Raw genomic sequence first — 23,471 nt, 5'->3', positions numbered from 1 at the left:
ATTGTTTTACTTTTCTTAAAAAGGTTGCTCCTCATTATTTATTAGATGGGATGGGAATTAAAATGGTAGTTTTAAAAAATATCTTTGTAACTCCATCCCATTAGACCTTAAAATTTCAAACGTAGTTACACATTTAAATGGCCTTTTCTCTAAAAATAGAAATTAGCAATGAAAAAAATGCTTTTGTTTATTTGAAGTCCTCTTGGTGACTCGTGTCCGCGACTCTTAAATGTAACACACTGCTTCTTAAATCCCTCAGAACGGCGCTCCTCGGAGCCTGCGCGCTGCCCTGTGGAGGTTTGCCGAGCTGGCTCACCTCGTTCGGCCTCAGAAATGCAGGTAAAGTGGACACTCTGGGTTATTACTATTATTATTATTTTGGATGGGGGGCCAGCTCTGGTGGATTCTTGCCATGTTGGCTCAAATGTCATTTCTCTAAAGGTCTTCCCTGTCCACTCTGTCTGAAGCTGCCCACTTCTGCCTCTCCAGCTGCAGTACAGGTTGTCCTGATCCTTTTCCTGCGTAAAACTTACGGCTCTCAGGAATACTGTTGCACACTTCATCAACGTGCTTGTTCGTTTTCTATCCCACCCTCCCCTGAGAGCTGTAGGAGTTGTGCGTCTCAGGACAGTGGGGGCATCCCTGTCTGGTCCCTGCTGCAGCCCAACACTGATAACGGCGTCTGCACGTGGTACTTGCCGAAAAGATACTTGCCAGGTGGTTGAAGGTTGAATACCACCTCATTGTTGCTTACTGTAGGGATTATAGAAAACTATGCCTTTGTCTATTATGTGGGTTAAAAATATGAGTGTTAAACTGTGAATAAAGTTTTGACTGATTGAACCAGTTGTATCTTAATGGATTGAAAAACAAAAGAAGGGCCACAGTTTTCAACTCCTTCCTTCTCTCCTTCACTGGCAAGACGTGCTGACATCCACGGAGCCCTTGGCTTGTCCCCGAGGAACTGGTGGAGTGGCAGAAACCCTCTCTTTTAATATGAAACAGTGATCTAGTCCACTGAGCCTGACTGTAATAAGAGTCTTACATGATTGCAGACAGTCACTAAGGAAATTTCTTTTTATATAACCTTTTTCTTTTACTATCCTTATTTAGAAAACTTTGTTATATTTCTGAAGCAACATATCCCCAGTTCTCCACATAGAAGCCGAAGTGACCTTTAAAAAAAATATGATTGGATCATGTCATTCCTTTACTTAAACTCTTTACTCATTTCCCAGAGCTGTTCATATAAATCCAGACTCCTTACCAAGGCCCAGGGAGATCTGGCCCCCAGTGGCCCCCGTCACTTCAGACGCTCCGTTGACTCATTGGCCTGACTTCTTTGAAAAGTTGGGCATGTCTTCCTTCTGATGTCTGGTTTGTTTTCCCTTGGGTTATCTCCTTAGAAGGGCCCGCCTCCCTCCCTGTACAGTCCCAGGGGTACACCTGCTTGCTGCCCATCTCTGCCACTAGAGGACGCCACCGCCGCCACCAGGTGCTTGTCCTGTGGCTTCGACTTACCTGTCCTGTGACTGCTCCTCTCCAGTCCTGCATGGTCTGCTACTTCTCTGTAGAGGGCCAGGCTTCTCTCTAAGGCCTTATTCAGTTTCAATGCTTAGAAAAAATTTTGTAATGCTCCCTTTTCAAGAAAGCTTTATTCTTATTTCTTAATTTATTGTTTAAATGGTGTTTTCTTATATTATCTGTTAGTTTCTAATTTAAAATCTGATTATTTTAATAACTATTATAATTTACTGCAAAGAATTTTTAAAACAAGCTTTTGAGAGTTGTGTGTGACTAGAGGAGAAACGAAGGATGAGAGCCTCCCAGCATTTGGGCTTCATCTGCCGTTAGTCTTCTAGCAGAGGTTTGTTTACCTTCCAGGAAGGACTCTTCTGCATGTAAAAACTGGTTTTTCCCGAACAGACACTGAAGTCATCGCTTGTGTTTCTCATTAAGGTAGGCCCTGGAAGAGTAATTAGTGTCCCTCTCACATGTGCAGGCCTTACTTGGTAAACCTTTTGCCTTGCCTGACGCGCACAAGCAAGAGACCTGAAGAGTCTGTCCAGGAGACCTTGGCTGCAGCTGTCCCTAAGATTATGGCTTCTTTCGGCAATTTTGCAAACGACAATGAAATTAAGGTATGATTGCTGCTTCAAGTCACAAGCATGGGAGTTGGGCTTTTGCACAGGCAGGCATTTGAGAGTACTTCTCGAGTTAGGCTATGCTTCATAATTTAGATTTAAATCTTTTGAGCTCTTTGGAGGCACACTGAGAGTTTCTTTCCACTTCTGCTTTCTTATTGTGGGATGAAAAGAGGAATAGGGAGATGGTTTATAGATGCAAAATCAAAAGGCATTTTGCCAGAGCAGACTGGTTTTGGGGTGTAAGATTGACTGCTTAGCCTGGCTGAAGAAAGGCCGCTGTCCCTGGACTGCAGGCAGGAGAAAGCTCACCGATGATGCCTCGTGCGTACGAGTCCCCTGGGCCGTCGGGGACCACTTCACTTCCTGTTTGTTTTTTGCCCCAACCAGCAACCTTCAAACCCTCTTTAGTGTTTTGTCTATAATGTCCAGAAATCATGACCCTGTCACATGGTCTGAGGATTACAGATTCTTGACTTCCTCCTTTTAGTGGGTCAGTCCTGTGTTAGTGTTTTTCTTGGTGTTTCCCTCCACATTTCTAAATAACTTGCTTATACTGCTGGTTTTGGATTTTTTAATTTTTTACAATGGAAAAGATGAATTCAGCTCTAACCCTTCTTCCCTCTTTTTACTACAGTTATATCAGTATTCAGTGTGTACATTATTATGCCTAAGTAAATAGTCACAGCTAGTTATGTTCTGTGCCGTGGTTATGTTTCTTTGTATAACTTTTCAGTATTTCTGGAGTCAGTAATTGCCTCTTTTTCATTTGCTTATTATTCTTTGGCAATTTCCGTCTTCTCACATCTCCCACCGGCGCTGTGTGTCTCCGTTCAGTTGTGCGCGCGATGGGTAGTTTCCTGGACCTGTTTCCTCCGCTGGAGTCGTCTTGGGCTCCGCAGCCGCTGCTCCAGCCTGGTCAGGGCACCCCTTAGGTCTGTCGCACAGTCATGTCTTGGTTCCCCTCTCCGATGCCTGATTCCTGGCTGCCATATCTTTGTCTCTCTAGGCTTTTACTCCTGGAGAGGGGGCTTCCTGAGGAAGGATGACTGGCAAGTAAATCGTTTGAGATTCTGCATTAGTGAAAATGCCTTGATTCCTCCCTCACACTTGGCTGGGTGTAGAGTTCTGGGGTAGAAATCGTCTTCCCTTAGGAATGTACAGGCTTTGCCCCTTTGTCTCGTTGTCTCCAGCGGGGCATCCGAGAAGTCAAATGACCTGATCTCTTAGCCTCTGAATGTGTCCTTCTGTAGAAGGTTTTTACTGTTTTGTGTAGGGGGGAGTGCTGGGTGCTTGACAGACCTTTTAATTTGGAACCTTCTAGCCTTCAGTTCTGGGAAATGTCCTTATATTTCTCTGACAATTTCCCCCCTTTATTTTCTCTGTGCTGTCTTTCTGAAATTTGTTAGTTAGCTGTTGGCCCTCCTGGACTGATGCACATTTGTATTATCTTTTGTTTCTATTTTCCATTTCTTTTTTCTGTACTTTTCTAGGAGATGTCCACCCTAAACTCTTCTCTGGAATTTTTGTTCCTGCTGTGTTACTAATTTCTAAGAGCTTTCTCGTGTTCAGAACGTTCATGTTTCCTGGCACCCTCTTCTTGTTTCACGAATACACTCTCTTAATCTTTCTGAGGATATTGATTATAGTTTCTTTTTTTTTTTTTTTTTAAATTGAGTTATTTGGGGTTTTTTTGGGTTTTTTTTGTTTTTCTTTTTGTTTTTTTATTTTATTTTATTTTAATTATTTATTTTTTTATTTTTGGCTGTGTTGGGTCTTCGTTTCTGTGCGAGGGCTTTCTCTAGTTGCGGCAAGTGGGGGCCACTCTTCATCTCGGTGCACAGGCCTCTCACTATCGCAGCCTCTCTTGTTGCAGAGCACAGGCTCCAGACGTGCAGGCTCAGTAATTGTGGCTCACGAGCCTAGTTGCTCTGTGGCATGTGGGATCTTCCCAGACCAGGGCTTGAACCCGTGTCCCCTGCATTGGCAGGCAGATTCTCAACCACTGCGCCACCAGGGAAGCCCTGATTATAGTTTCTTGACAACTTCCTTTGACCTCCACATTGTGTGTTTCTTCCGACTTCCTCTGTTCTATTTCCTGTCTTTCTCTTTTATGTCAGCAGTTGTCCGCATAGATTTGAGTGAGCCCCTAAAAAGCTTATTGGAAGCAAGTGTGTGGCAAGCTTTGTCCCCAGGTGGACTTCCTCAGGTAATGGGTGGTGAACCTGCTTTTCCACTGTGGGTCTTTAAATGTAGTAAGTCTCTTCCTCTTGGGCCAGTCAGTATCTCTAAAGGAGAATCCCTCATTCTCCTGCTTGGAGGCGTCAGCCCAGCTGCATTTGTCCTGGGACCCTCGGATGGAAGGGTGCTGACAGTCTCACTGGTCAGAATGCAGACTTCTTCTTAATTTCTGTTTTCTGTCTGTGCCTCGTGTCTGTCCTCAGCTGTGGCAGCATCTCTGGGGATTCCCTGTCTCTGCGGGAGATGGGGAAGTGAAGACCACATCCCGGGCTGCCTGGGTGGGAGAGGGGCTTGGCAGTTTGCCCAAGGAGCTGTTAGATGAGCAGCTGTTTCGTCCCCACATCCACGCCACTTTCAGATGTCTCTGGTACTCCTAAGCCTGAGCTTTTCTTGGATTTCTGTGGCTTGAGTGAGCTTGCCTTTGGTTGGTGGCTTTCAGTCCTTCTCCGCAGCTCCCAAAAAGGCTTGCGTGGGAACTTCTGCCTGAGGACTGCAAATCAGTCAGTTACCACTTGTTTACTTTCTAGCTTCCAAAATTTGCTAATGCCTCTAGTCTGCCCTTGTCCCTGTTCTGTTCTTTTTGTCCTTATAAGTTTATGCTTTTTAAACCTTGTACATGTGATTCTGGTGGGGTGTCTGGGAAGTAGAGGTTCACGTGTCCAGTACAGCATGATTGATCAGAAGTTTCCTAACAGGGGCCCTGCTGTGTTATTCTCAGGGTTACCTGTTAAATATTGAGACTCCCAAGCCTTTTATTTGACTGGTGTGTAATGTACATACAAGAGGCATGTAAATCATATGTGTACTCCTTGATGAGTGGTCACAAAGCGAATCTGCCCTTGCGGCCACTGCCTAGGTCTGGACATATGGAGTATTACCGGCACCCAGGAGCCTCCGCACCCTCTCCCTGTCACTACTCCCTCCTTCCTCCACAGGGCTGATCACTGACCTGGCTTCTAATGCCAGAGGGTCTGTTTTTAAATTTTAAATATGTAGGACCGTACAGTATGTGTTCTTTTCGTCTGGTTTCTTTTGCTCAGCACTAAGCTTGTGAGATTCTCCCACGTCACTGCGTGTGTCAGTAGATCCCGCGGTTTTTCAGAGCTGTGTAGTGTTCCCTCGTGATGAGGGATGAATGTACTGCAGCTGGACCTTGGGTCGTTTGTAGTGTTGACTGTCGCGAGCGTTGCTGCTGTGCCTGTCCTTGTACGTGTCTCTTGGAGCACAGGTTGTGATAGCTAGAAACAGAGATTGTGGGGTGTGTATATGTCACCTTCGGTAGATGCCTCCAAACAGCTTTGCTAAGTGGCTGCACGAGCTTACACCTCATCCGTGGTGTGTGCGAGTTCCGGCAGCTCCCTGTCCTCACAGAGTTGGAATTTTGGTCGTTTTAAGTTTAGCCATCTGCTGAGTGTTCTGGAGTCACAGTTTGGTTTAATTTCCATTTCCACTCCCTGAGGTACTCTTGACTCTAAAGCGGAATGAAGTACTCTTAAGTATATGTCCTGCCTATGTTTAGAAAAGTGGAGCTATCGCCCTGTAGTCTAGCGCACTTCCTCCTCTTAGGAGAAGAGCTTTTGAGGACGGTCTAGGTAACCTCCGGCCAGCAGCCTTCTACAGGGCATTCTCGGGATTGTGGGACTTGGACCCAAGAAAGCCCCCTCGGGCTCTCATTCCATTTTACTATTATTCCAAACTTTAAGTTCACCATGGGCTGACTCTTCATAGTAACGTTTAGCTTTCATTCTGCTTAGAAGTTTGGACTAATATAGGATGATTATTTACCGTTTCAGTGATGTGTGTGTGTGTGTGTGTGTGTGTGTATGTTCTCATTCAAAGGAGTTCTTTAAAATGTATCTTTCCTTGAAGCTAAAAAAGTGTGTCAGAGATAAGTTGAGTGGTTTCTCCGGATATTGTCTCTGGGGAGAAACTGGAGGCCACAATCTACTAGGGGTGTCCTGTGGCCGGGGGTCTGGTCCTCCACCTCTGTGGTTCCAGAGGTCTAATCTGTGAATTCACTGAGCGTTGATGAGCCTCTGAGAACCAGTTTATGCCAACACGCAGTTAGGGAGAAGCTTGTTTAAGTGAGGTGCCAGTCTGTTAATTGGCTGCTCTTTTGCCGATGGTTAGACTTCCCCCGGCAGGGCCCCAGTGGTGTCCCTGACTTGCTCAGCGAGGCGCCGTACGTGCCCAACAGTAACTGGGCCAAATCATTGCTCAGAGCATAGTTTAGAATGATGGGAAATAGACGTTCTTAAGTAACATAGTCACCAAACTCCTGCAGCTGGATGGTCACCCCCTTTCATTCTTTGGATATTTTTGTGAAGACTTAAACGGTCATCGTTAGCACTATAGCACCCCTAGAATTATAGCACCCCTCCTTTGGGTTTTCTTGGAGGCATGTTAACAAGTCTTATTCTCTGATTTCTTAGGAAAATAGCTGTGAGGAGTGTGTGGTCTCAGCTCAGTTACATTGCACACGTTTTCCAGACCTGAGACTGTCTCTTGGTGGTATTAGCAGCACATTTACAAGCCGTCGTTTAGGCTGGGACCTTGCTGTGATTGGCTAGCACCCTTCTCCTGGACTTCATTATTTGCTGTGTTTTTTTCTTTTTTTTTTTTACTGCATTTATTTTACATAGTGTTATTCACTGACCCTGGCCCCAACTATTGTGGGGACACCTTTTCTAGAAGTGAAGGCTTTCACTCTCATGTAGGGACGTAGATGCTGAGCAAGTCCCTACTCAGTTTATAAGGAAATAAATCGACTACATATTTGCAAACTGCTCTGAAATATCCCAGATTTGGGGTGCTTCCATTCAGCTCTAGGAAGGTCTCAAATTGTTAATACTTTATACTCTGCAAGAATTTGAAGCAAGTTATGCTTTTTGAAATACGTGATGGTTTCTTTTTCTTTTTTTTTTAATAAATTTATTTATTTTATTTTATTTATTTTTGGCTGCGTTGGGTCTTTGTTGCCGTGCGCTGGCTTCCTCTAGTTGCAGCGAGCAGGGGCTACTCTTCGTTGCGGTGTGCGGGCTTCTCATTGCAGTGGCTTCTCTTGTTACGGAGCACGGGCTCTAGGCACGCAGGCTTCAGTAGTTGCAGCACGCGGGCTCAGTAGTTGTGGCATGTGGACTCTAGAGCGCAGGCTCAGTAGTTGTGGCGCACGGGCTTAGTTGCTCCGCGGCATGTGGGATCTTCCCGGACCAGGGATCGAACCCGTGTCCCCTGCATTGGCAGGCGGATCCTTAACCACTGTGCCAGGGAAGCCCATGATGAGTTTCACAGGAGCTTCGTCTTCTGTCTACTTGGACTTTGCTTCCACAGGTTCTGTTAAAGGCTTTCATAGCGAATCTGAAGTCCAGCTCTCCTACCGTGCGGCGGACAGCGGCCGGCTCGGCGGTGAGCATCTGCCAGCACTCCAGGAGGACGCAGTACTTTTACAGCTGGCTGCTCAGTGTGCTCTTAGGTGAGGCGCAGGCCTGCTAGTGATTCTCCCCGTGGGGGGGTGGTCACTAGTGTTTACTTGAGACAGGCCTTTGAAATTCTTTAAGATCAGGCAGCCCCTCAGCTTCTGGACCGGGCCCTTTAGCCCTGGCCGGCTGGTAAATGTGAACGATCCCCCGTGGGGTCTGGGTGAGGGTTCGGAGAAGGCTCCTCCTCCTCGGTGCAGCGGTGCGGATGCGGCCGGGCCCTCGGACAGCTGGCGGGGCGGTGGGCGGGAGCCTTCCCGGGCCTGGCCCTCTGGGCAGCACACTGCACCACCTCTGCGGAGGCCCTGAGTGCAGGGAGTCCCCACGGCCGGAAACTGAGGCTCAGGTCCCCGTGAGGGGCCTGCACAGGCGCTCTCTGGACGGGTGTAGGCCTGGTGAAGGTTTCTCCTCCACTGGGGGCAATTGTGGAAATCCATGCTGGCAGGTGCTGCCGGGAGCACGCAGACAGTCGAAAGAGCTGCCTGGCTTTCAGAGGCAGTGAAACCCACTCACTGTGCAGGGCCTCGCTGAGCTGAGGCTTTAAATGTTACCCCGTAGAGCCACTCCTGGATTTTGGCTGCTCGCTGAGATACGCTGTGTATTTTTTCCCGTAATGTTTGTGCCATCTGTATCCCTCCCTGCCAGCCTCATGATACGGTTCTGCTTTGGATCTCTTCCTGTTAAAAAAGGAAGCCACGAGTCTCCCAGCAGCGAATCCGATGTGACAGAATCTTGTTGCTGCCTTTGTAGGTTTGCTGGTTCCCGTGGAGGAGGAACACTCCACCCTCCTGATTCTCGGAGTGCTGCTCACATTGAGGTATTTGGTGCCCTTGCTGCAGCAGCAGGTCAAGGACACGAGCCTGAAAGGCAGCTTTGGGGTGACACGGAAAGAGATGGAGGTCTCTCCCTCGACGGAGCAGCTTGTCCAGGTAGGCGCCCCGTGCTTTACTCTAGTGCTTGTGCGCCCGTGACCAACGTTCAGAGACTCAACTAATTTGGAAGAGAAGTGGCAGAGCCGAGGCTTAAGAGCGTGGACTCTGGAGCCGGACCCCATGGTTCAGATCCTAGGTCATGACCCCGGCTACTCGCCCTGTGTGTGGTAGTGATGTCAGGTAAAAATGAAGGCGTCCCGTTACAAGGTCACCGAGGGTACTGTTTACGTAGACCTGCTCGAAGCAAACCCCAACCATCGTATTATTTTGTCTACAACTATTTCATGTGTCCCTATAGACGAGGACTCTTTTTTTAAAATTTTAATGACAATGCCCTTGTCATACCTAAAAAAAAGAACACTTTCTTAACATCAGATACCCACGTATCCCCTGTCAGTTTGTTCTTCCGCTCTTTGGAACCGGTATCCAAATAAGATTGGTTGATAAGGATTGTGATTCTCTTTGATCTGATGGTTGCCTTCTGTCCCCATTTTCCCCTTAGAGTTCATTTTTTGAAGAAACAGATTGTCCTGTGGACCTCCCGGCAATCTGATTTTTTATTAGTTGACTCTCCGTTGTGTAACTTAGCATGTTTCTTTGTTGTCTATATTTCCTGTAAACCAATAACTGGAGCTAGAGACTTGTCAGATTTGGTGCATATTTTATAATATACATAATATCTGAGTTCGGTAGTACCTGTACAATATTTTAAAATAAATATTATTGGAGTTGCATGCTCAGAATTTTTTTCTGATTTATTTTTAAAAAAAGGCTGCTTAGTCAAAAGTTTGGAGACCATTGGTCTAGTGGGGGAAGCAAGCAAACAGTCACTAAATAGCAAGGCGGGGGATGTAGGGTACTGTAGAGTACATGGTGGGGGCAGGGGGTGTGCATGACCAAGGTCAGGGAGGCACGCTGGGCAGGCTGTTACGAGCTGATGCTTTTGGGTGAGTAGGATTTGACCAGACACAGGGAGTTGGGAGAAGAGAGTTTTATAGACAGAAGCTACAGCCTTTGCCAAGTCCACAGAGTGAGAGAGTGAGAGTGTGCAGGTGAGGGTGAGCTGGGTCCTATAAAGGTCTCCAGGCTTTCTCACAGGTCAGTAGGGGTGCTGGGGGAATATGCGGCTGGAGGGATATTGAAAACTGTGTTAAACTAGGAGAGCAGTAATCCTGGGAGGATGGAGTGAAGGGGTATGGGATGTGGTGCTTAATTAATTACCGATTTTCTTAATAGTTAACGTTTCTTCAACATGGTTAAACAACATGGCACCTTGTTGCATTAGCAAGCTAGATAAGATTGTCTCTAAAACATATCTAATCTATTTTCTTTTGACTGATGGCCATTTTGAATTAAAGTATTTTGATTAAGAAGTTCAGCTCAACTAATGTAATAATAGCTTGGCTAGTTATATTTAAATAGAGTTTAAAATAATCCTGAGCCTGGCTAAACTGTGAAGCAAGTGTGGGCAAAATATAGATACTTTTAGATATGCAAGAATTCAGTTTGCTTTTCATGTGCACTTATTTTTTTCATGTATGCTTTTTGAAAAAATTATTTGAAGATGTATTCCAGCAAAATGAGAAATAGATAACAAAAAAAGAGGAAGTCCTGAAATCCAAGAAACAAAGCACCTAACCCAGGAATGTGTTAGAAGCAATTCTAAGATGACTGGTACTGTGTGCCATTCAGATTAGAAACAGGAAGTCCAAGGAGCTCCCTGTGGCCAATGTTATGATTAAGTGCTGGGAAAAAGGGAAGGCATGTGTGTATGTTAAAAGGAGGGAAAAACCAGGAAGATTTATAAAAGTAAGTTATCCAATTATGAAACAAATAAAAAGGTTGAATAATTTTAAGCAAGTAAGAGATTATGATAAAAGAGAATCCATTTAACGGTTATCCTTGAGACGTTCTCTTTCAAGTGACACAGGACTAGTAATAATGAAATACTTCTTTCTTTTTGGGTCCAGTCACATTAATAGGCTTTGCAGTGAAGGATGTTAATGTACACATGATGAGACACATACTGATTTTTTTTTTATTGGAGTATAATTGCTTTACAATGCCGTGTTAGTTTCTGCTGTACAACGAAGTGAATCAGCTATACGTATACCTGTATCCCCTCCCTCTTGGACCTCCCCCTCCCCCTCATCCCACCCATCTAGGTCATCACAGAGCACCGAGCTGAGCTCCCTGTGCTATACCGCAGGTTCCCACTAGCTATCTGTTTTACACATGGTAGTGTACTTAGGTCAATCATAATCTCCCAATTCATCCCACCCTCCCCTTCCTGCCCACCGTGTCCACACGTCTGTTCTCTATGTCTGCGTCTCTATTCCTGCCCTGCAGATAGGTTCATCTGCACCATTTTTCTAGATTCCACATATATGCATTAATATGCAATATGTGTTTTTCTCTTTCTGACTGACTTTGCTCTGTATGACAGACGCTCAACATCTAGGCAAAGCACATGTGATTTTAAAAGTTACATCGTAGTAGATAAATGTAACCCTTAATATAAAAGCACTCAGGTTGCTAACAGAATTTGGGAGGAGGCAGATGAGGTGAGGGAATGTGGGTGCTCATTTCCCCCATTTACATAGTAAGAAGTCAAGAGATTCTTTGCTCAGAGTAGATGGCTCAGAAATCACGGTGTAAAGCTGATTACCTAAGGGAGCAGGGCTCATGGGCCAACTACTCAACTCCAGCACCGTAGCAGGAAAGCAGCCACAGACAGTACACACACAGCCGTGTTCCAGTAAAACTTTATGTGCAAAAACCAATGGAGGGCCAGATTGCCTGTGGACTGTAGTTTGCAGATCTGTGACCTAGAGTTATGGAGGTAACCATCAGAAGAACTAAAGACAAGTCAGTCAAAGTAGCCACCTTTGAGACTTTTACTTTTTATTCTATAAACTGCTATACTGTCTTTTTAAAAAAACGTATACGTAACTTTTATGATATTAAAGGTAAGGCTGCCCAACTTAGCAAATAAAAATAGGGGGTACCAGTTATTTGAATTTCAGATAAATCATCAGTAATCTTGTGGTGTAAGTATGCCTGAAATTGCATGGGACACAGTTACACTACAAAATTATTTGTTTATCTGAAATTCAGGTTTAGCTGGGTACTCTGTATATTATCTGGCACCTCTAATTAAAGGGAAAAAGGATAAATACACTATGTTCATATAATGTGATATAGTATTAAAAGCACTAATAAAGTTTAATGTAATGCCTTTAAAAGCTTTGGAAACCCTTTCTCAGTGGCACTCATGACAGTACTTCTTGCTTATTAAGTGTGTGTTCGACTAGCTGTGCGCTCCGTGTATTTTGGGCTTTACTCCCCTTTACTAATCATCAGTTTAGGGAGCTGGAGCTCTTCATTAGCATGCTTCTGCTTTTGTGGAAGTGCTCTATTGACTTTTAAGGAAGTAATGTAACAGTGAAAAAAATCCTGGGACTTTAGAAAACAGCATGGAAGCTATGATCACACTGGTAGAAGGGATGGAGAAGTTTTTAGAGAGTGAAATGAAGGCACAGATTTTCCCAACGTAAGACAAAACAAAAACCTAAAACCTAGGACACATTTTAAAAAGCATGGGAATAACACTGGTGTTTCTATTTCTAGGTGTACGAATTGACCTTGCATTATACTCAGCACCAAGACCACAATGTTGTGACTGGGGCCCTGGAACTCCTGCAGCAGCTCCTCAGAACCCCTCCACCTGAGCTCCTGCGAGCGCTGACCACGGCGGGCGGCATCGGGCAGCTCACTGCCGCTAAGGATGAGCCCGGTTGCCGAAGTCGTAGCGGAAGCATCGTGGAGCTTATAGGTAAGGCGTTAGGACGGTGACTCTTGGAGTCCACCCTGCAGTGTTATTGGCCCCTCTCCTGACCCTTGCTCCGGTGCTGTGCTGAGCAACGGACAGCTCAGTTCCTTAGGAGACTTGCGATGCAGGTGTCGTCCTTATTGTGTGGACGGGGCAGGGCTGAGGTGGGAAGGCTAGGTGGCAGGGTGAGGCCGGCACGTGAAGCCCACCTCCTGCATCTGACTCGGCTGCCTCCGCGCAGCATTTCATCTGTCGTGAAGTGGAAGCATTCGGGAAGGGATTTCCAGACCCTGTCCCTTTGCCAGAGGTGGGGTCTTCAAGTCTTCCTGGAATTCTGGACTCCTTTTCTGCCCTCTGGGCCCTTTTTGCTGTCGCGCCTGATTCTAGAAAACCCCTTCTGTTCCTCTTCTCATAGCACCTCCTCCGCCCCATCTCTGCTCTTCTTCCCCATGCTCTTGGGCACTGGGCCCTAATCCCGCCGCAGGATGCTGCTGCAGACCTACCAGTCTAATGTGGAGTTGCCCCTGGGGAGCTGGAAGAGATGGGTCCCTGAGCCGCAGCCTCTAGAACTGGGTCTGGCACAGCGGCGGAGGCTTCTTTCTGCAGCCTTTGCTGACTACGCTGACTAGGCCCGGCTCATGGGGTCTTTTTAGTGCAGTGTGGGTGCAGTGTGGCCTTTACCCACAGCATCTGCAGACCAGGGAAGGTTGGCAGGAAGTCTGACTGCTGCCTCGTTTGAACACAAGTGTTTGCCTGAACCATGAGTAGAAAATGTTGATCTGCCTATCCACTGTCCTTTGTACTGAACAATCCTTTTCTCTGTGGAATGCATGCCTTACAAATAATTGCTGGAAATACTAATTTCTAATGATTGTTTCTAATGAAAATTTGTAGTTAATTATTAGTTGACCAAATAATCCGAGATTTCTAATGTTTTTAGTTTGACTTTTTAAATGCACTTGGAGCTCTTTTGCATTTTAGGTCATATCTTTAGAAGTATATTTGAGTGTTAATATAATTTTCACGTTGAAATTAAAATTGTAACATGCAGTTTTCATGTTACAGTATGGTAGTTAAGCACCACCTGTAGAAATATGTTCACATATTTTCTGGTTTTAAAGTTGAATCAAGCTTAAAGATTTTCTAATTCCTTCTGGATTTTAGCGGCTTGTTACCTTACTTTCATCTGTCATTTTCTGTGATTTACAGCTGGAGGGGGTTCTTCATGCAGCCCTGTCCTTTCAAGAAAACAAAAAGGTGATTATTTCAGAAATGATTCTTATTTTGAATCTTACTGCTTTTTCTGTATTTCTGTAATGTAATTGGCTATGCCTGTAACTCTTCTCAACAGGGTGATTATATGTAAAAATGTTGCTGGAATCTGATAACCAGGCCTGAATAGTCCTGTAGGATGGCTTTTTAAAGAATAATTAATTAATTAATTAATTTATGGCTGCGTTGGGTCTTCGCTGCTGTGCGTGGGCTTTCTCTAGTTGAGGCGAGCGGGGGCTACTCTTTGTTGCAGCGAGCGGGCTTCTCATTGCGGTGGCTTCTCTTGTTGCGGAGCACAGGCTCTAGGTGCGCGGGCTTCAGTAGTTGTGGCTCGCGGGCTCTAGAGCGCAGGCTCAGTAGTTGTGGCGCAGAGGCTTCATTGCTCTGCGGCATGTGGGATCTTCCCGGACCAGGGCTTGAACCCGTGTCCCCTGCAATAGCAGGTGGATTCTTAACCACTGTGCCACCAGAGAAGTCCCTAGGATGGGTTTTAAAAGTTGCTTGTGTATCAGAATTGGTTTGTCATATATTTCTTTTTTTTTCTTTTTCTTTTCTTTTTTTTTTGGTTGTACCACGTGGCTTATGGGATTTTAGTTCCCTGACCAGGGATTAAACCCGGGGCCCTGGCAATGAGAGCACCGTATCCTAACCACTGGACCACCACAGAATTCCCTGTCATAAATTTCTAATGCTTTAGGCCAAGGGTCAGCAAATGTTTTCTGTAAAGGGCCAGGTGGTACACATTTTAGCCTGTGGCCCTTACTGGTCTCTTTTGCAATGATTCAACTCTGTCCTGTGGCAGGAAGGCAGCCATAGACAATACTAAGCTAATGGGTGCAACTTCATTCCAGTACAACTTTATTTTACAGAACTGGGCGAGCTGGAGTTTGCCTTCTCCTGCTTTAGGGAATGTAGTGTTTATAAAGGTAACTCATCTTCCCAGTGAATTTTGTTTAGTATTAGGAATAATGTTTGGTTAATTATTTGGTGAATTTGGGCCTGGTTGTCATTTTTCAGACATATTTAGCTTTGTACATGCCTAAGTTTCTGATAGTTTGTTTATTTTTATTTAATCGAAGTGTGTCTGACATGGTCTGATAGCTTTGGTACACGTCATCACGTATAGCACCAATTATGTTCTGTTCCAGTCTAGATTTCCATAGGAAAGAATTGCTGTTGTTTTCTATTTTGAAATCCTAAAAGACTTACACCTTTTTTTTTTTTGAGGTGTAATTGACATATAACAACTAATCTTTTACATACGACATACTAATCTTTTTTGTGTGTCATGAGTTGAGTATTTAATTGAGAGCCTAATGCCTAATATTATTTGTAGTATTGAATGAGATCTTAACAGGAATAATATTCTAGCCTTAACTGGATTAAGTAAGCATTTCCTAGAAGTACTTAGAATTAATAATATTTGGGCCATCATAGTGTGGGATACTTAGTCAAGTTTGAGATTTTGGTGAAAACACTGAGATTGCTTGAAAACTGAAAGGCTTCTAGGAAAAGCTAGCCTTTCTATTCTTGGACTAGGAAGAGATTTTCAGGCATGTGATTAGATTTCTCCGGTACTTGCCTTGTTTGTTTCTCAGTCACTCTTGCTGATGATGATGAGAAGATGACTCATTGACTGGTAGAGATGTATTTTGTTTTCTTGGGGCCGGGACATGCGATTTGTCCTCAGTCTCTTTTTTGTTTTTCCAGTGTTTTGTTGTTGTTGTTTTTATTTAGAGCTGCAGTTTTCACAGTTTCCTGTCATAGCTGCAGAATTCTTTTTTTCAAGTGAAATCTGCCAGTACATAGGAGAGAGAAAAACAGAGTTGTTGTTTTTGGATGTAAGATCAGGGTGAGGGCTGGGGGCTGTGGCCTGGCATCTTGGCAGCAGCTTGGCCCTTGCCCCCTCTTCGGGAGAACTCCTTGGAACAGATTTGCAAGCTACTGTTTCCAAAGACAGAGACTGCTTTCATTAACTCTGAATTCACAGGTTGGAATGTTATTTGCTTTCTCAAGGTAAATCACTTGTTCTGTAATAAAGGACCCTGTTATTTAGTAGATAAGCCAAGTTGCTGTGTTAGTTTCATCGAGATTTTGAGTATCCTTTGCTTTTTTTCGGCGGTGGGGGGAGGGCTTTAATGTCACATCAGTGTAGATTTATGGAAGTTATCACCCCTATGACTTAATCTTTGAAGAGCAGTGAAATTAGAAATTGGAACTTACCAGTAATTATATTGATAGTGTCGTTTAATGACATTTATATGTAATATAACCAAAATGATTTAATGATCCCAGTTAAATCATGTTAAGACTTTTGTTTTCTTTTTTTCTTATTAATATAATTTAGAAACCATGAACTGTAAAATGTATTTTTAGGATTTTGCACAAGATGAAATTTTATTCCATCCTCACAGATCATAACAGTACTTGAGTACTGATGATCAATGATAGAAATCTAGCAGATTAAAAGATAATAAAATAAAAGTGACTTTTAGGTATAAAAGTTTTATATATAAGTTTTGATGTGCCATTGGAGACATGACATGAATATTCCAAAGGCTAATAGAATTGGTTCTAGCCATAACTTACCATTTTTAAGATTAAATAGTAATATAAATTATTTAACATTAACAGTAGTCTAAGTCAATAAATATTAATTATTAAAGTACTTTGTAGTACAGATTGAGAATCATTGCTTTTAATTCTTTTTCCATATAGGTTTATTGACTTTAATAATACTCTAAGTATGATATCTCTGCATTTTTTGTGTTTCACACTCTAGAGGTATAAAGGAACTTATATATAATGACGGACTGAGAGCAGGAATTAAATATACTTACGATATTCCTCTTGGAATGTACATTTATTTGATTTTCAAAGTTCGTCCTTTTAGCAAGCTTAAAAGGACTCTCGCTACATCATTTCCTAGGGAAAGTGCTCTTTGGAGAAGCAGCAGCCTTGGAGGATGACTCTGAGTCAAGGTCAGACGGCAGCAGCCCCACCTTTGCAGGTAGCTCTCTCGGAGTGGCCGTCGTGTCCTCCTTGCTCTCCTCTGCTGCCCCCACCTCCTCCCCTCCCCTGCACCTCCATGGATCTTGCTACTGGGAGGCAGCAGTGAAGCCAGCTTGCTCAAATGGTGGATAATTCAGGCGTCTTTTATAGTGTTCACTTTGAAATGTGTGTGTTTTCTTGCATCAAGTGTTTGCTATTTTCCTTGGTTTAAGCTGTTTTAAAATTAGGTGTATACTCCCTGAGTATAAGTCTTTTTGAGAAGAGGATGGTGGGTAAAGTGTCTCATGAATTGCATGGGTTGTGAGGGGGAAAATGGGATTAAAAATTGTCTGAGGCTCTGAACCAGGAAGAAATAGAAAATATAAACAGACCGATTATCAGTATTGAAATTGAATCAGTAATTTAAAAACTCCCAACAAACAAAAGTCCAGGACCAGATGGCTTCACAGGCGAATTCTACCAAACATTTAGAGAAGAGTTAACACTTATCCTTGTGAAACTATTCCAAAAAATTACAGAGGAAGGAACACTTCCAAACTCATTCTATGAGGCCACTGTCACCTTGATACTGAAACCAGACGAAGATACCACAAAAAAAGAAAATTATAGGCCAATATCATTGACGAACATAGATGTAGTCAAATAGGATTTATCCCAGGGATGCAAGGATTTTTCAGTATCCACAAATCAATATGATAGACCACATCAACAAATTGAAGAATAAAAACCATATGATCATCTCAATAGATGCAGAAAAAGCTTTTGAAAAAATTCAACATCCATTTATGATAAAAACTCTCCAGAAAGTGGGCATAGAGGGAACATACCTCAACATAATAAGAGCTATATATGACAAATGCACAGCTAACATCATACTCAATGGTGAAAAGTTGAAAGCATTCCATCTAAGATCAGGAACAAGACAAGGATGCCCAATCTCGCCACTTTTATTCAACATAGTTTTGGAAGTCCTACCCACCGCAATCAGAGAGGAAAAAGAAATAAAAAGAATCCAAGTTGGAAAGGAAGAAGTAAAACTGTCAGTGTTTGCAGATGATACTATACATAAAAAATCCTAAAGATGCCACCAGAAAACTACAAGAGCTCATCAATGAATTTGGTAAAGTTGCAGGGTACAAAATTAATATACAAAATTATTATACACTAACAATAAAATGTCAGAAAGAGAAATTAAGGAAACAATCCCATTTAGCATCTCATCAAAAACAAAAAACCTAGGAATAAACCTACCTAAGGAGGCAAAAGACCTGTACTCCAAAAACTATAAGACACGATGAAAGAAATTGAAGACAACATAAACAGATGGAAAGATATACTGTGATCTTGGACTGGAAGAATCAGTATTGTTAAAATGACCATACCCCCAAGGCAATCTACAGATTCATTGCAATCCCTATCAAATTACCAGTGGCATTTTTTACAGAACTGGAACAAAAAATTTTTTTAATTTGTGTGGAAACGCAAAAGACTCTGAATAGTCAAAACAATCTTGAAAAAGAAGAATGGAGCTGGAAGAATTACTCCCTGACTTCAGACTCTACTACAAAGCTACACTAATTAAAACAGTATGGTACTGGCACAAAAACAGACACACAGATCAGTGCAACAGGATAGAAAGCCCAGAAATAAACCCACACACTTATGGTCAATTAATCTACAACATACGAGGCAAGACTATACAGTGGAGGAAAGACAGTCTCTTCAATAAAGTGGTGCTGGGAACACTGGACAGCTAAATGTAAAAGAATGAAATTAGAACATTCTCTAAACCATATATGAAAATAAACTAAAAATAGATTGAAGACCTAAATGTAAGACCAGATACTATAAAACTCCTAGAGGAAAACATAGGCAGAATACTCTTTGACATAAATCACAGCAGTGTTTTTCTGGGTTTGTTTCCTAGATTAATGGAATTAAAAGCTTTTGCACAGCAAAGGAAACCATGAAGAAAATGAAAAGACAACCTACAGAATGGGAGAAAATATTTGTAAGTGACGAGACTGACAAGGGATTAATTTCCAAAATATGCAAACAGCTCATACAGCTTCATGTAAAAAAAATATACAACCCAATCAAAAAATGGGCAGAGACCTAAATAGACATTTCTCCAAAGAAGACATAGAGATAGCCAACAGGCACATGAAAAAATATTCATTATCACTAATTATTAGAGAAATGCAAATCAAAACTACAATGAGGTACCACCTCACACCAGTCAGAATGGCCGTCATCAAAAAGTCTACAAATAATAAATGCTGGAGAGGGTGTGGAGAAAAGAGAACCATGTAAATTGGTCCAGCCACTATGGAAAAGTGGAAGTGTGGAAGTTCCTTAAAAAACTGAAAATAGAGCTACCATATGATCCAGCAATCTCACTCCTGGGCATATATCTGGAGAAAAACATGGTTTGAAAGGATACATGCACCCCTGTGTTCACTGCAGCACTACTTACAATAACCAAAACGTGGAAACAACCTAAATGCCCATCGACAGAGAAATGCTTAAAGAAGATGTGGTACATATATACAATGGAATACTATTCAGCCATAAAAAAGAATGAAATAATGACATTTGCAGCAACATGGATGGACCTAGAGATTATCATACTAAGTGAAGTAAGTCAGACGGAGAAAGACAAATATATGTTAGCACTTATATGTGGAATCTTAAAAAGATGATACAAATGAACTCATTTACAAAACAGAAATAGATTCACAGACAAAGAAACTTATGGTTACCAAAGGGGAAAGAGCAGGAGAGGGATAAATTGGGAATTTGAGTTTAACAGATATACACACTATTATATATAAAATAGATAAACAAGGACCTACTGTATAGCACAGGGAACTATATTCAATATCTTGCAATAACCTATAATGGAAAAGAATCTGTAAATATGTGTGTGTGTATATATATATATATATATATATATATATATATATATGTGTGTGTGTGTGTGTATATATATACATATATATATATGTATATATATATGTGTATATATATATATATATGTAGCTGAATCACTGCTGTACACCTGAAACATTGTAAATCAACTATACCTCAATTTAAAAAAATTGAGGATAGTTTAACTTGAAAGAAATTTACATTTGTTTACAAATAGTTATCTAATTAAGCTCTTTATTCATCTTGTAAAAGATGAGTATTTAGTAAGATACTAATAATTGGATTAAATGAGAGTGGTTTGGGTTGTATAACCCTATGCAAAAGAATATTTTTAGATAACTGAAAATGAGGCTGAAATACTGGGGAAGGAAAATCTGAATAATTTCAGTGGTGATTACTTATTTATTGATTTAGTCTACAAAATAGAAATTGATTTTTTAACTTACAAAAGTAAAGTTAAAACAACAAAAAAATTACAGCTATACACATTATAAAGCCCAAGTGCTCATTGACCCACTGGCCTACAGGAGTGGCATTGCTAACAGCTTGGTGTAGATTTTTATGTAGTGGTAGTGTATTTATTTATTTATTTATTTAGTTGCACCGGGTCTTAGTTGCAGCAGGTGGGCTTCTTAGTGGCAGCTCGCCAGCTCCTTAGTTGTGGCTTATGAACTCTTAGTTGAGGCATGCATGTGGGATCTAGTTCCCTGATAAGGGATCGAACCCGAGCCCCCTGCATTGGGAGCGCAGAGTCTTAACCAGTGTGCCACCGGGGAAGTCCCCATAATGGTGTTTTGTTTTTTTTTTTTTTAATGGGAATTTAAAAACGAAACTAAGAAAATGTGAAACTTTATGCTACTGGAGAGTAGGACTGGCTTAGAGGTCTTGAACAGGGTCTGGGAAGGAGGAAAGCCCACCTCCAAGAGCACCGCTTGCTTAGAGCTCCGGGTATTTGGGGGTTTTTTTTGTTTTTTGTTTTTTTTAATGAATTTATTTATTTTTTGGCTGCGTTGGGTCTTTGTTGCTGCGCGCGGGCTTTTCTCTAATTGTGGCGAGCGGGGGCTACTTTTAGTTGCAGTGCACAGGCTTCTCACTGCGGTGGCTTCTCTCGTTGTGGAGCACGGGCTCTAGGCGCACGGGCTTCAGTAGTTGTGGCTCTTGGGCTCTAGAGCACAGGCTCAGTAGTTGTGGCGCACGGGCTGAGTTGCTCCGCGGCACGTGGGATCTTCCCGGATCAGGGCTCGAACCCTGTCCCCTGCATTGGCAGGCTGATTCTTAACCAGTGTACCACCAGGGAAGCCCTGCTCCGGGCATTTGTGACCACCCAGCCTGTGCCCCTGACCAGGCTCCCTGGGAATCGCCAAAGTCTCGTCGCTGCTCCACGCTCAGGCTGGAGCAGTTGCTTAAGAACTGGAGGTGGGGGGCTTCCCTGGTCGCGCAGTGGTTGAGAGTCTGCCTGCCAATGCAGGGGACACGGGTTCGAGCCCTGGTCTGGGAAGATCCCACATGCCACGGAGCAGCTGGGCCCGTGAGCCACAGCTACTGAGCCTGCGCGTCTGGAGCCTGTGCTCCGCAACAAGAGAGGCCGCGATAGTGAGAGGCCCGCGCACCGCGATGAAGAGTGGCCCCACTTGCCGCAACTAGAGAAAGCCCTCGCACAGAAATGAAGACCTAACACAGCCATAAATTAATTAATTAATTAATTAAAAAAAAAAAAAAAAAGAACTGGAGGTGGTAATGTTGCTGGGCAGGGTTCAGGTTTTGCACTGAAATGCCATTTGAGAATATTCGTAGCATTTAAAAAATATCTGCTTATCCTTATTTTATCAATACTGTAATATAGTAAAAGGTAAGTAAATAATACAGTAAACATGTTTGAAGGATGCACTGTTGTCTTGCTTTTGAAATTGAGTAGTTCATATTTTCACTGTATTTCAGGGATTCTTGCAGTTAAAACATTTGCTGATAGTGAATTTTGGGGTATTTTGCAAATATTTGGTCCCATATTGAATGCTTTTCCTGACCCTTTGAAGAATGAGTGTTTCTTTGTCTTCAGCCGCAGTCAAGGGTGAGACTGGCGGTGAGCTGGCTGCCTCTTCTGGGGTCTCCACTCCTGGCTCTGCCAGCTCAGCTGCCGACTCTGGGGGTCACGACATCATCACCGAGCAGCCCCGGTCACAGCACACACTTCAGGCGGACTCGGTGGATCTGACCGGCTGTGACTTGGCGAGTGGTGCCACCGACGGGGACGAGGAGGACATCTTGAGCCACAGCTCCAGCCAGATGAGCGCCGTCCCGTCTGACCCTGCCATGGACCTGAACGATGGGACCCAGGCCTCCTCTCCCATCAGTGACAGCTCCCAGACCACCACCGAGGGGCCCGATTCAGCCGTGACCCCTTCCGACAGTTCTGAAATTGTGAGTGGTTGGAGGGGGCAGCCCAGTTTCTTCAGAGGAGCCTTCCCCGGAGGCCTAGACCTGGACCCTCCTGCTGGTTCACTCCATTCATCTGACCCACTGATAATAGTGTAGAGGTCACCAGCTCGGATCCTTAACAGGCAGCTCAGCCCCATCTGAGTCCTTCACTGAAGGAAACAGCCCAGTGTCTTTTGTGTCAAACGTGGAGGTCAAAAGTGCATTAAAAATTTCTTAATATCTTGTTGGTCACAGGTTGAGTCATTATTTTGAAAGTCCTTGAGGAGCCTATTATTAACAGATCTGTGGTCTTAATGCAGTATGATTAATAACATTAATACTGTGCATTATTTTAACACTTTCTGACTTTTCAAAACCTTTAACAACATACATGCCCCATCTTGAGCATGGATCTGAGTGCCTCTTATCTCTGAGTTAGTGGACAGACACCTCAGGAGTGGTCTAAAGCTTGGTACAGGTGTATGCCAAATTTTACAGCCCAATTTTATTGAAACAGTTTGTACTACTAGTTGTTTTGCTACTATTGAATGTATTTTATTAAGAATATATATATATTTTACTTAAATGAATACAGAAACTGTGCGTTACAAATCATGAGCTAAAGCATTGGCAGCTCTCCAGTTGTCATGTGGATGTGGTTCCTGATGGCCGAGTGGATTGCCACTTGCTCGGCTGGAGAAGTGGGCTCACGGTTGGGGTTTTTAACTAGAAGACCTGGAGGAGGGTAGGACAGATAACGGGAACGGTGGGAAGTGATTTTAAGTCAGGAAAGGGTGAAGAGTGCTAACCAGTAGGCCGGGAGAAGAGAAGGTTGGGAAAGTGCTGGGCTCAGTAGCACGTTAAGTGTGCGGAGGAAGTTTCTGTTGTTTGCTTATTGCACCAGCTTTCATCTTGCCTTTTTACAGTAGATAATTTCTGGGCAGGTTTGCTAGAAGTGGGACTGAATGACCATAGGAGGTTGTGAAAGCGTCCTGTCTAGGAGTGCTGCAGCAGCTATGTGTTGTGTGGTAGGGCTGGGCCAGGGACCCACGCCAGGCTGTGGCCTGCAGGGAACTAAACCTCTTCCCTTGATGCTTCTCACACTGGCAGAGTTCTTTCTGATTTATGAGGTGCTTCCATGTCCTTTATTTAGTCATTAGTTATTTGCTGAACAAATGTACTGAGCATCTGTTATGTTCCAGGGATTGTCCCACAA

General features: G+C 43.3%; 1 protein-coding gene across 4 annotated transcripts in view; it reads left to right on the top strand.

Annotated features, from left to right (window-relative positions):
* HTT (huntingtin) overlaps positions 1–23,471 on the top strand; it is a 136,409-nt gene that overhangs the window by 26,242 nt on the left and 86,696 nt on the right. For 2 of the 4 annotated variants that reach the window (XM_059923694.1, XM_059923693.1), the window contains exons 5-12: positions 260–339; positions 2,003–2,141; positions 7,716–7,857; positions 8,612–8,790; positions 12,424–12,628; positions 13,835–13,882; positions 16,827–16,907; positions 21,897–22,258. In XM_059923694.1, the coding sequence (XP_059779677.1) occupies positions 260–339; positions 2,003–2,141; positions 7,716–7,857; positions 8,612–8,790; positions 12,424–12,628; positions 13,835–13,882; positions 16,827–16,907; positions 21,897–22,258 (1,236 nt within the window). The remainder of the gene's footprint in view (positions 1–259; positions 340–2,002; positions 2,142–7,715; positions 7,858–8,611; positions 8,791–12,423; positions 12,629–13,834; positions 13,883–16,826; positions 16,908–21,896; positions 22,259–23,471) is intronic. The other 2 variants (XM_059923695.1, XM_059923696.1) reach the window with 2 other exon arrangements.

Source organism: Balaenoptera ricei, chromosome 5, assembly GCF_028023285.1.
Source record: "Balaenoptera ricei isolate mBalRic1 chromosome 5, mBalRic1.hap2, whole genome shotgun sequence".
NCBI lineage: Eukaryota > Metazoa > Chordata > Mammalia > Artiodactyla > Balaenopteridae > Balaenoptera > Balaenoptera ricei.
This window is presented reverse-complemented; position numbering and strand designations above follow the sequence as displayed.